Here is a 12,936-nt window from a genome sequence, read left to right as displayed (position 1 = left end):
AGGCACCACATGAAGAAGGAAACATTTAATTATTCTTATTTAGAACAAAATGTGCTTAGATCTAGCAATACCACCCAATGCATAGCCATGGGCTTTATAAACAAGACATTGAGAGAAGGATGTTTAATGTTTATATTTTGCAGGCATCTTTATATCAGATATGGGGGTGGACACAAAGTATAGTTTTCCATGCATCAATGAGTTAATTACCAGGGAAATATTAGTGATTTTATGTCCTATTTTTCAAATTACCATTATCTCTCTGTACATTTATTGTAAAATAAAAGCCTGCAGCTATGCACACATTCATTCTAATAGACTTAAAATGCAATGCGAAGATTATCTGCAATCATTCCTTTTTGCTTTTAAGCCCTACTCAGAGTGAAACTCCAGAATACAATTTCTCTTAGAGATGGCATTAAGACAACTTCATAAACCGTAATCTTATAGCTCAACGGGTCAGTAACTGGGGTTAACTGTTCCAGCTAAAGCTACAAGTAAACACTATGCAGCATCAAAAAATGAGAAAGACTCTGCAGCCACTGAAGTGATTCTAAAAATACCTTGCTATCCCTCATAATAATGTCTAAAAACAATTGCACATTAGCCTGGTACCTAAAACATCCTGTATGGTACATTATAATTAAGTAGCTGAAGCTCGTTTCTAACAAGAGAGGACAGAAGAGTTGGCCTGCTGCATATGACCTGTAGTGTAAAATTTCAACTACTTAAAGGGGCCTGATCCTGCTACTACTGAAGACAACCGCAAAAACTCCCAGTGCTCAAAATGTGCAGGAGAAAGTCCTTAAGCCTCCCTTTACCCCACACTTTCTAATATTTCAAATTTAAATACACACATTTTCCCAAGGAATCATATATAAAATTACTATATTTACAGTCGCATGGGGGGGGTGAAAAAGTAGTTAAACTACACTTTGCTGCTCTGTCACATTCAGTCCTGAAAAAGTTCACTTTTTATGTATAGGAACTTTTGTCCCACAGCTCCTAAATACTACGCTTCACCCAATTACACCAAAATCTTCCCACATATCCCCTCTGCAGACACCCTTATTCCAAACAAATCATTTGGTTTTATTGTGGAATACCAGATGAGGCTGGACAGCTAAACAAACAGAAACTATAACGAGATGTTATCAGCTACCTGCTAATGACTTATTTTATAAAAAGACTAAAACAACAACAAAGTACATGGGAAAGAAAATGGAGTGACGAACATAATACACATGGCAAGGATGGAGACCTACACAGACATTATTATTCCTGCATAATAGACAGTCTCAAGAGAGTCCTTCAAGATCTATTCAGACAGCATCAGATTTTGATTACTCTAATCTGGAAAAGAAGCCGAACAACAACTGATGGATCAATCTCAAATTCCAAACGGTCAACGACAACAATAACAAAAGCTCCACCAAAAAACACCAGCTTCCAACAGCAAATATTTTCCTTGAGAAGAATAGCAAACAGGAACCGTCCCCTCTCCCCCCCCCCAACACACTTGTGAGAAGTCCAGATGTAACAGCCAAGGTGTCAAGGATTCCAGATGCTGAGCAGCTGACATTCTTTGGCGAGTTGCTCGGCAGATTTTCTAATTGAAGTATTTTAGCAGGCGGACGTTAAATAAAAATGTGGGAACCAGTGTGTACCAAAAATAAACATATCCCAGACAGGAGTGTTATTTGACAAATAATTAAGTTCTCATTGCTACATGAGGTTGTAAAGTAAGGCAGGAGGCTTAGAAATGTTGTCCAATGGGTACATTTTCACACACTGGAGTCCAATGGACACTTGTGCTATATCTTTCTCACCCCTTTAACAAGCTGGAGTTCTATCTGCCTATAAAACAAGCAGTCTTGTGGTAAATCACTTCTGTTCTCATTAAGGATTCAAACTACTGGCCACAATTTCCACTGCAATTCTCTCTCTCTCTCCCCCCTCCCCCCCAAAATGAACTCCTGGACACGATGTCCTGCAGCAGAACATGTTTTTTTTCGGATCCCCCCCCCTCCCCCTCTGAGATCTTTTTTTCAAAACAGTCCATCCATTAGAGGTGCACCATAAAAACAAAAAGGGTGATCCCTGTTCAGCACATGCAAAAAACTCCAGGCAGCAGACAGATATAAAGGTGCCACTGAGTGGCAAGAGGAAGGGAGTAGCCTCACCCTACCCTCTTTATTTTTGGAAGCTGGCTGAGTAATTTTCCTTGCATGCATCAAACACACACAAGGAAGAAAAAAAAGGGGGAGGGGGTTTCCTTGCGGTGCAATCTGTGAGAATTAACTAAAGCCATGGCTGCCTAAGCAAACTTTGCATCCCCAGCTAGCCGGGGATGCAGTCAGCACTTGAGGAGCCAGCTTCCAGCTCAGCGCTCTTCCAACTGAACTCCGCAGCACCTCTCCGGGTCTGACGGGGCTCCCTTGCACAGTGTCTTGCTGTCTCGTCCCTCGCTTACCTCTGAGGGCAGCCGCCCAGCTGCAGAGCCCCAGCAGCAAGAGCAGCCGCCTCCTCAGGCGTGCGGGCCCCCCTCCTCCTGCAGCCCGTATCCCCATGCTCTCTCCACACCTCCTTTTCCGCTTCTTCACTCCTGCTTTCCTTCCCCCGCCAAGGGGGATAATTTCCCGTCAGGCTCTCAGGGCTCGAGTGCCAGCCTGGGACTCGCCTCCCTTTTATTACTGAGCGCTGTCCTGGGAGGGGCTTTGAGGCTCCGGGGATTGAGGAGGGGGGGTCAGTGGGTGCCGGGCGCCCCCAGCTCCTGCCTCTCGCCGCTCTCTTTCCGCACCTCGCTGCTGCCGGGCGCCCGGCTCCAGACTAACCCGAGCAGCTGCGAGCCAGCATCCCTAATGAGCTCCCCTCCGCCGACAGCCAATTAGGCCAGGGCTGGGCGGGGCCTGGAGGCAGGAGGTGGAGGACGTGGTTCCCGGACCCAGGCACCAGCGAAGGGATGGAGCAGGTGCGCCCTGGGAGACAAGCGGGAGCAGGGACAAGCTGCTGCCGCAGCAGAATCGGGTGATCTTCCCTTGCTCCTTTCCTCCCGTCCCCGTCCCTACTTGTCTTGCTTTCCCCATCCCCCTCCTCCCGAACTGCTGCCCAGCCTGCTGGGAGAGGGGAGACGCGGCAGCTTCATCTTGCTCCCCAGAAACGTGAGATCGCTTCCCCTTCGATCCTCTCTCTCCGCCTTGATTGCCTTCCCAGCTATCCTCCTGCAAACCTCCTCCTCCCTCTTATTTTCCAGTGATCGCTCCTCAAGATAAACCTTTCCCCAGACATACAGCTGTGGGGAGGCTGTTACACTGCTGGGGGCAGCCTTCCATCTCCATTAGAGGAGTCTGGAATCCTTCTGATTTCCTTTCTGGGTTTTTGTTTTTGTTTTTTTAAGCCCTAGAGAACCTGTCTACCATCAACTCATGGTTGAGTGTGTGAGCAAGACAGAGTGATATCCTAAGTCATCTTACAGCCAGATTCTGCTGATTTTACACTGGTGTAAATCAAGAGCAGCTCCACCAAAGTCCAGAGTGCAAAACTGTAGAAGTGCATCAAGATCTGGTCTTTAGTTTAGTTTTAAAACATAGTGGGGGAGTCCCAACTCCAAGTGCAAATCTCAGCTCATCATTAACTATGGAGTCCTGACTAGCACCACCACAATAACCGTGTTAAAAAACACTACAACCCCACCAGTCAATAAAAATACAAAGACCATCCCTGCCACCTCCATCCCTTCCACAACCTAGGTAGGTTTTGTGCCATACTTGATTTACATTACATCTTGCTAAATGTATTTTTAAATACTTTTCCTTGCCAGCCTATAACTTCCCACCAACCTTTATTTTTTTACTCTAATCCTTCATTGTTTCCATCATATTTTTGATGAGGGGAAAAAAACAGGTGCACCGAAGTAGCTGACACATAAAATCAACTGAGGTATAGTAGATAGATTTGGCTGATAAAGTCAACCTGCAAAATTGAAATATCAGTATATGCTCTGTCGAAGAACATTATTCATCAGCCAATGATGGAGAAACTTTTAGGTATGAAGAATAACAGCAAAGCATACCTCAGATTCTAAACAAACCAACATTTTCAAATGTAGCCTACTCACACGATTTCAGTGGGTATTAACTATACAGAAAGTTTGAACAGTCCAAGTTATTTGTTACTGACATCATTCAAGACAAAAATGGTCTAACACTTGATGCTAAATTTCTTAAAGTAATTTTAACCCAAAGTAATAGATTGACTTGTAAATTCTCAGGAAACTCATTTTCTATTCAAGGAGTAAGTGCTATAATTTGAAGGGAGGGTATTCTTCATACATGACAAAGCAGTTGAATCCCTACTTTAAGAACAACCTCACTTCATCCTAAACTAGGAGTCATGATCAGCCCTTCCCTAATAATACACAAACAAGAAATGTCTATCTCAGGGTGTGAGAAAAAGGAGACCAAGACCAGTGCAGGAGGCTGGACTTGATGACTTCTTGAAGTCCCTTCCAGCCCTACCTTTCTATGATTCCATGAAATGGGGACACAGGAAAGCTGAATCAAATTTAGAGAGTAAGATAATTTAGTCAGGGCTGACAATGATTTTAAGGAATCCAGAAATTGTGGCAATGGAACAAACAGGCTTGTTTCAATGGGAATAGAAAGAGAGAAAGGAAGATAAGGGTTAGTACTAATGAAGCACACGTCACCTGATTCCTCAGTTACCATTGATAAGAGTGAGTGGATCATATTATATTTTCCCTGCTATACAAGGACTGTTTACTGGGGCTGAGCATTTTGTGTTTCTAGACAATTAATTACAATGCTGCCTAACTGTGTAGAAATGTCTCTCCTGCTGGGACTCTGCCTTCCATTTTTGGTACAAAATAGCCCAGTATGGTGTAGTGGACAAAATACAAGACAGAGTCAGGACTACTGGACTCTATTCCTATCTCTGAAACTGAAGCACTGTGGGACCTTGTTTAATCTCTGTGTCTCAGTTTCCTGATCTGTAAAATATGGAAAATATCTATCTCATGGGGGTAAAAAGACTTAATTGATCTCCAATTCCCTGCTCATGAAACTTCACTGGCGCCCAATGAAGAGCAGATGTTGCAAAGGCAGAGATCAAAACCATAAAATGTACATTTTCTCCAGTAGCCTTAGGGGGTCACCTCCATACCATGGAGCAATAAACTGGGAAGGAGCCAAAACTTTGCCGGCTATACTGTATATTTCAGAGCTAGTCTGAAAAAGCCCACCCAAAGCAGTTGCTATAACAGATGTGAGCACATCACCAGCACTACCAGCCCAATTGTAATTATGTAGAGTCTACCTTGCTGCAACACTTTCTGGGTCAGTGAAGAGAAACGGTGCCGAAAATACTGCCTGTAGTGCCTTAGAGTCTCAACACTAAAGCACTCCTTCTCCTGGTCTACCCACCCACACAGATTTACTCCAAGCCCAACTAATTATCTATTCCTGCCATGCCACTGAGTGAATGATTGATGCTTTGGATAAAAGTTCCAAGTTTTCTGCTTGTAATGCAATTATGAGAGGGGCAGGCAAGAAGCACACATTTGGAAAAAGGGCAAAATCTGGTAACTTCAATCAATACTTATGGAAGTACAATTAAATGGAATATTCAACAAGAAATATATCTGGGGGGAATGCTGCAATTTTGAAGGGAAATCTTACTTCAGTCAGAACTTTGCATAATTTAGACATCTGTGCATGCTAATATTGTACATCCATGTATAGACACAGGAGGCCCGTGGCATGATATATGCAAGACCTTACTGTATGGCTTTCCATGTCTTAACAATGCAGGTGGGACAGCCTTCTGCCATAAGGCAATGCACAGTGTTTAATAAGGGAGATACTCTCATAATGACTACAGGCTGCTTTTTGATGTTAGGATCTAAGCAGGAGTAGAGAGGCAGTCAGGGCTTCTGCCAGTGGGGATGGAGGGGAGAAACGAGAAAAACTAGTCAAGAGAGAGAATGGAGCAAAGGTTACAAAGGAAAACTCTACTCTTCTCTAGTGGTCTACAGGTTAAGGCTCACAAAAAAGTAATATTTGTTTTCTGTCAGTGCATATTCCCCATCTGGGACTCTCCTCCGAGAATCTGGCAGCCCGAAGTTCAGATGCAGCTGCTGACACAGAGAAACAAAAGAAGGAGGCAACAAAATGTTTTTCAGCATCACCATCTTTGAACATGTAAAGTGCTACAGAGATGCTGAGTGAGTTTGCCTACAACAAGAGATATTAGGCTGTTGAAGAAAGGTGCCCAAGTTTGAACACAGGGCTCTGTATCTTCCTTACAAGGCAATAAACAACACTTGACACTCAATGGAATCTTCCAGCTGAGTTTGCAAAGGAGCTTTCAGACACTATTTCTCTTCAAGTGAAACAGATAAAGTCTGCAGTTGTGTGATTAATTTTTGTTTCTGATTTGAAATAGAAACCTAAAGGACCCAATAGTGATTTGTAATAAATCAGTACACACACCATCTCCATATCAGATAACAGGGGCATCCCAAGACACATTTTCAGTGGCAGATAGGGTACTGCTTTTTTTTTTTTTTTTAATTCACTTAGAGGTGCCTGCAACTAAAACGTACATGGGATGTCACTGGGATCTGATAAGATGTAGCACAGCTATGCATAATGTACTTAATAATGCAAAAGACAGTAAGTGTATAGCCAGGCCACCAGTCTGTACGACAGTGAGTACTAGGTACTTACCATTTGACATTAATGCAATTATTCCTATCTTGGTAATGGGGGATGCTGCTGGAGTATACATCAAGTCATCTGCTGTTTTACTTTTAGCTTGAGTGGAACTACAAATATGTAATTAAATAATGCAAAAGCACTTGGGAGGACTCAATTACTGGAACATAGAATACAATTAAAAAGCTAGTTGTCTTTAATAGATTTCGGATATTTTTTCATCGTCCCCCCAATGTTCATAAATGTTCCTAAATAAAATGTGAGCTGAAAAATATTCCTAATCTTCTGACATCACATGCAGATGACCTAAATGCTGAGCCATCAGATTGCACTAAATATTATAGTTAAAACAATATTGTTATTTCTATTACAGTAGTACCCACAGGTATGTCTACACTGCAATTAAACATCCATGGCTGGCCATGTCAGCTGACTCAGGCTTGAAGGGCTTGAACTATGGGACTGTTTAATTGTAGTATAGACGTTTAGGCTTGGAATGGTGCCCAGGGCTACTCATGGTATAGACGTACCATAGGAGTCCCAATCATACACCAGGATCCCATTGTGCTAGGAGCTTGTAGCGAGGCGGTGGGATACCCCACAACCCCGCTGAGAGATGAGCCTCCCCTAACACCAACGTGGGCGGAGCCACTGGGTCCTGCGCCCTCCCCTCAGAGGTCACGGCGCAGACCCAGAAGTATAAAAGCTCACCTGCAGAGCTCAGTGAAGAACCAGCCGCCGCAGAGGCCAGACTTCTGCGACCAAGCTCCCTCTTGGGAGACAGCAGCAGGCCGCAGCCAGCCAGAGCTCACACCCGGCCAGCCGAGCCTGCCCCGTGCTCGCTACCCCGAGGAGGACTGGCCGAGCCTGCCCCACGCTTGCTACCCCGAGGACGACTGGCCAAGCCTGCCCCTTCCTAGTTACCTCGAGGAGGATCCGAGCCTGCCCCGTGCCAGCTACCCCGAGGAGGAGCCGAACTTGCCCTCTTCTGCATACCCCGAGGAATCGATGTTGTTCGAGACAGCCGAGGACGCTAGCACGACTCAGATACCCTATGAGGGGGAGTGCGGAAGTAGCCCGGGGCAGCCAACCCCAGTCTGGCTGCAGCACTGCCTGAACCTATGTCAGTGTGTTGTGGCCAAGATCCCCACTGACAGCAGCGAGTCTTTGCCACTGCTAGGGCCCTGGGCTGGGACACAGTGGAGTGAGAGGGCCTGCGTCACCCCTGCCACCCATTCCTTGGGTGGCAGACTCCCCCTTTTCCCTGGCCTGGAGAGGCTAGGACTTTCTGTTATGTAACTACTGGCTCAGCCCCTGCTTAAAGGCTTGAGTCTCTGACTGTTTGTTTGCTGCCCCGCCCTGACCTAGGGCCTGGGCTGTTATTGAACTGCTGACTCAGCCCCTGCCTAAGGGCCTGAGTCTCTAACTGTTTGCTTGTTGCCCCGTCCTGATCCAGGGTCTCGTCTGATATTTGGACTCTTGACTCAGTCCCCGCTTAAAGGCCTGAGTCTCTGACTGTTTGCTGGCTGCCCCGCCCTGACCTAGGGCCTGGGCTGCCATTTGACTATTGACCCAGCCCCAGCTGCAAGGGCCTGAGCCCCTAACCGAGTCTGCGTTATTCCCGATGACCGCAGAGCTGACAGCCGGTGGACTAGAGCAAGGCGGTGGGACACCCCACAGCCCGCTGAGAGACAAACCGTGGCAAAGCCGCACCACAGAGCTGCACAGAATAAACAGAACTAAAAGGACAGTCCCCACCCCAAAGACCTTACAATTATAAAAATGACCTGTAGAGGAATGGGACCAGACTGTTTCAAATGGAAGAAGAAAACCCCATCTGGAACGGTTGTAGCTGTGACAAAGTTAATCATTACAGTGACATCCAAAAGTCCCAGTCGAGATCGGACCCTGCTGTACAATGACAGATGAAGAAGAGGTACTAGTTCTCCCCAGGGCAGGTGCTAAGTCAGTTTACAGCACCTGAACAGGGAAATGGCCAGCTGTCTATTAACATACTTGGAATATGGAGGAAAAGATTTCTGGCCTCTTGTGACTAGACACAGAAAAGGAGGAGGTAGATCAAATTCCCTTCTGCAGTAGCACTCACCCCTTCCCTCAGGTACTATGGAGGACTCTCTGTAGGTCTGAAAATCCAGACGTGCCTAGTATTGGGACACGATGGACTTCATATCCCTTCATCCACACCAGGTCTAGCAAAATGCACAAGCAACACATTAATACAGCCAGTGGCTGTTCTAAGACCCTAGCTGAGGCCCTTCCAGACTGCCGAATAGCCTTACCAGGTGTTACTAGCCCAAGCTACAGAGAAGTGATGCGACAGGATTAGCCCTTTAGGAGCACCAGCAGCTCACTGCTAAGGCTCAAACCACTACTAGACGACACCTCTCTATGTAAGGCCTGATCCTGAAAGACAGCAGCAGTTGCAAATGCTGAGCACTTTTCAGTGTCAGGGGGCCTGATTCGTCTCTTGCTTAGAAACATCTGAAGCCAAAGGAGCCATTACACTAGTATGTGTGATTGGGTCATTAGATCCAAATTTCTACTGGGGATTGCTTTCAGCTAGCCATATTGCTGATTATGAAATAGGTTTTCAGCCCAGTCCCACTTCACTAGGCGATCCCACTGGAATAAGCAGAACACCAAGATGTTAACAGTTGTGTTTCGCACCCCACTAGGTACAGTTTCACATACATGGACATTCAGCAAGAACTCAGCAGATCCTTTTCATTTGCCCTAAAGTTTATACCAATCTGTAGCTGCAGCTGCATGGTTTTATAGCTTTTTCTAATGAATTTTTTAATTGTTGTTTAACTCTTCTTTGGTCTGGGATGGATGCATTATTGAAAGAACTATGGATTGTCTGACAGTAAAAGGATATACTTTATTTTTTTTAAAAAACCCTGGATATTTTCCATGTCCTCATCCTCTGATGCTATGTCAGCAACAAACGAACACTGCAGCTGTTTAACTTTCAAAAGGAACAGCCATATGCCATCTGTGTCTACCCATTTCACAAACACTCATGCAAAGGTCTCTGCATCCATGTTGTACCTTAAGCATGAAACACCTGGCTTCCTGCACTGAGCTGTCCTCAGCATTCTCCTCTACCACATCATCTATACAAAGACTCAGCAAATTAATGATGGGTAAGGCCCCTGTCTTGTAACTGATTCCATGCAGGTGACTCCCCTTGCCCATGGGGCACCACACAAAAATCAGTGCGGCCCTTTGTGGGCACAAGGGTCCAGCTGCACTGACTCACCGGCAAAAATCAGGGGTAGAACTTGATCCATTTATAATTTTTCTTCAAAATTGCTCTAATGTAAATATTTGATTGCATCTCTCTTCTCCTACCCTTCACACTCCACTTCTCTTCTAATGCCCCAATCCTAACACCCAGGCATCTTCTTAATTTTACATACTTGTAGCTCTTTGCAGGAATGAGACGTTAGATTGTAAATGTTTTAGGACATATTCTCATGCATGTCTGTACAGCCCCACAGCACAATGGGGCTGTACCTTGAATGCTACCTTAATATAATAAACAACAACAAATGACCATATTGGGCCATCAAATGAATGGGAAATTCTGCTTAATCCATGACCTGATAGCATAAATTACAAGAGCCTCCCATCACCAAGGCACTTCAGACACTTCAACAATCAATCATAGCAACACATTAAGATGCTAATAATAATATATGATGTTATATCATCATATAAAATGACCTACCAAAAGAGAGAACTTTAAAACATCTATTCATACCCTTAAGAAATCAAATAATTATGATCCTGAACATGCAATCAGATCTGCATAATGCACTCTTGTACCCTCTCATGACACAGAATCTCAGTTTTGAAGAAGAGGCATGAATTAAAAAAAAATTAAACTACAGAGTCAAGTTTTCTACACAGTTTGAGTCCCAGCTTTCTATTTCATGTTTACCAGGAACCACACCATCTAGCAGTAGAATATACTTCATATAAATATATTATTAAATACCCACATAATTCTAATTACCAGATTGTGGCTTATATCTATTTTCCAACACTCAGCAAAATCGACTGGTGAGCATTTTATGACATATGCCTATTTGCACACCCTGCATTACAATGCATAACTAATTGCTTGGTAAAGTGCTTTGAAGTACTCTGAGTATGAAAAGAATGACAGGTATCTAAAACCAATTTCTACTGTATCTTTCATCAAGATATCAGGGTAGAATGTTTCTCTCTGATCTGTACTGCACTCCTACTCCTTACAATGTACATTACACATTTTAGCTTGGGAAAAGTCTAAATAGAATTTTCTTTATTCTAAATTTTTAATATCTTACAGAGATGAAATGCTGCTCTTTGATTTTATGCTATTTTACTTTCATATGCATCAAAAATCATGCAAAACCTTTTATTCAAAACGTACAGATCTAACATTTTCAATGATAGTAAAATATTGCCTTTTTAAAAAAAAAATCTCAAAAAGATTCCACATCCCTCACTGGAAAGCAAAGTAGCCATATGGGCAGTCATAAGCCATCACTTTTGGTGAGATAAAATCTATATCATTTTTAAGATGATTAACCGAAGATGAAACATGATACAACTGTTTGCATTTTTCCTGTGTGTTTACATTTTCTACAATTGACAAACACCATAAGGCAAAGTTAATTTGATAAAAAGAAAAATGCTAAAGTGGTTGGATTTGCACCAGAGAGGGAATCTGTGGTTTAGAGTGTCAATTGGATGATCAAGATTTGAAATCTGCTAATGTATTTTAAATCATAACATTTGGGCATTTAGAGAAGAGCATAATCTTTAACAGCTAATTCATTCCTTGAACAATAAACTTGGGGAAATCAGATCTACTTGAAAATTCACCTAGAGCATTGCCAGGAAAATACTGTATTTCTCTTCCAGTGGGGCAGATGAGGTTTCCTGGGTATTTGTTTATTATTATTTTCATGCCCTTGTTTGCTTTCACTGCACAAATGAATACTCTGCTCCCACTACATTCATTTGTCACAGATCCAGGCCTCTTGTTTTTGTTGCTGCTGCTGAATTAAGGGTAAAAGGGCAAACCATCCAATGTGCTGAAACCACCGAATGAACAGCTCGATAGACAGATGCAAAATGTCCGTTAGTGGTACTTTGTTCCCCTCCCCCTTTAAAGTCACCCCCTAAGTGTCTATTACTAGTGGAGCTTATTCTCTTGGTTCTTGGCGGGAGAGAGAGATTGACAGAAGCAGAGAATACAACAGTGGCGAGTGTGTGCATGCGTTTGTGTTTATTATATGTATATTATATACATACACAGAAAGAGAGAGAGAGAGATAATGTGCTTTCAGAGAACACAAAGGAAACCAAAAGCAGCAGGAACCTAGACAAGCAATTCAGCAGCTCTGCTATTTGTAATTTGTGGTTAAAAAAGAAAAAAAGGGTTTCACATTCAACCAATAAGGAAATTCACTTGGGAGTTTCTTTAGAACATCATATACATTGCTGTGCAGTGTGGCTCAGAGCTGGCAGGGTGCTGCTGTCTGCAAGGAGTAGTATAGTTAGAGGGCAAAGGACAAGAAACACCAGGTGAGTCTGTTTCTGTTCTGTCTCCACAGAGGAAAGTGAGTGACATACCTACCCATTTTAGTCCCAGCCAGGGGTACTGTTGTTCTCAAAGGGCTATTGTTGAATGAGTTCAGATCCTTCTTGTCCAGTGGGGGCATCTTTGCTGACATCAGAAGTTATCCAGCACTGGATGGGGAATTCAGTTAAAGACTTCCTCTGACAATTAACTAGTGGAGGCCAAGAGGAATTCCTGGACTCTGTATGAATGCATTTGTGAGTTGTGAGATGCCGATGAATGGAATCTCAGATCACAAGACACTGAGTAATATGTACAGAAAGAAGAAAAAAATATTTTTCCCTTTCCTTCTTGAGTACAAATGCCCAAAATATGTACATACAGTACATTGAAGATAAGTGCCAATTAACAGCAGAGGAAGCGGGGGTCTCAAGAACTGGTTAATAAGTAGATCTGGGTTTTAACCTAGACTCTGTCACTCACCTCCAGTGGAGCTTTGGACAAGTCAACCTCTCTGGACTGGAGTCACACACTGCTAGTGTGAAGGAGCCATACAGAAACCCTAAATGCCCAAAGGAAATTCCCCTAATATAGCAAGTGTCC

General features: G+C 43.6%; 1 protein-coding gene across 4 annotated transcripts in view; it reads right to left on the bottom strand.

Annotated features, from left to right (window-relative positions):
* The window catches only part of UNC5D (unc-5 netrin receptor D), a 321,538-nt gene extending 318,773 nt beyond the window's left edge, over window positions 1-2,765 (bottom strand). For 3 of the 4 annotated variants that reach the window (XM_030552139.1, XM_030552140.1, XM_030552141.1), the window contains exon 1: window positions 2,474-2,765. In XM_030552139.1, the coding sequence (XP_030407999.1) occupies window positions 2,474-2,570 (97 nt within the window). In that variant the 5' untranslated portion in view covers window positions 2,571-2,765. The remainder of the gene's footprint in view (window positions 1-2,473) is intronic. The other variant, XM_030552142.1, reaches the window with a different exon arrangement.
* Window positions 2,766-12,936: the final 10,171 nt, after the last annotated feature.

Source organism: Gopherus evgoodei, chromosome 2 (assembly GCF_007399415.2).
Source record: "Gopherus evgoodei ecotype Sinaloan lineage chromosome 2, rGopEvg1_v1.p, whole genome shotgun sequence".
Classification (NCBI taxonomy): domain Eukaryota; kingdom Metazoa; phylum Chordata; order Testudines; family Testudinidae; genus Gopherus; species Gopherus evgoodei.
The sequence above is the reverse complement of the archived record's forward strand: the minus strand, read 5'-3'. Positions and strand labels throughout refer to the sequence as shown.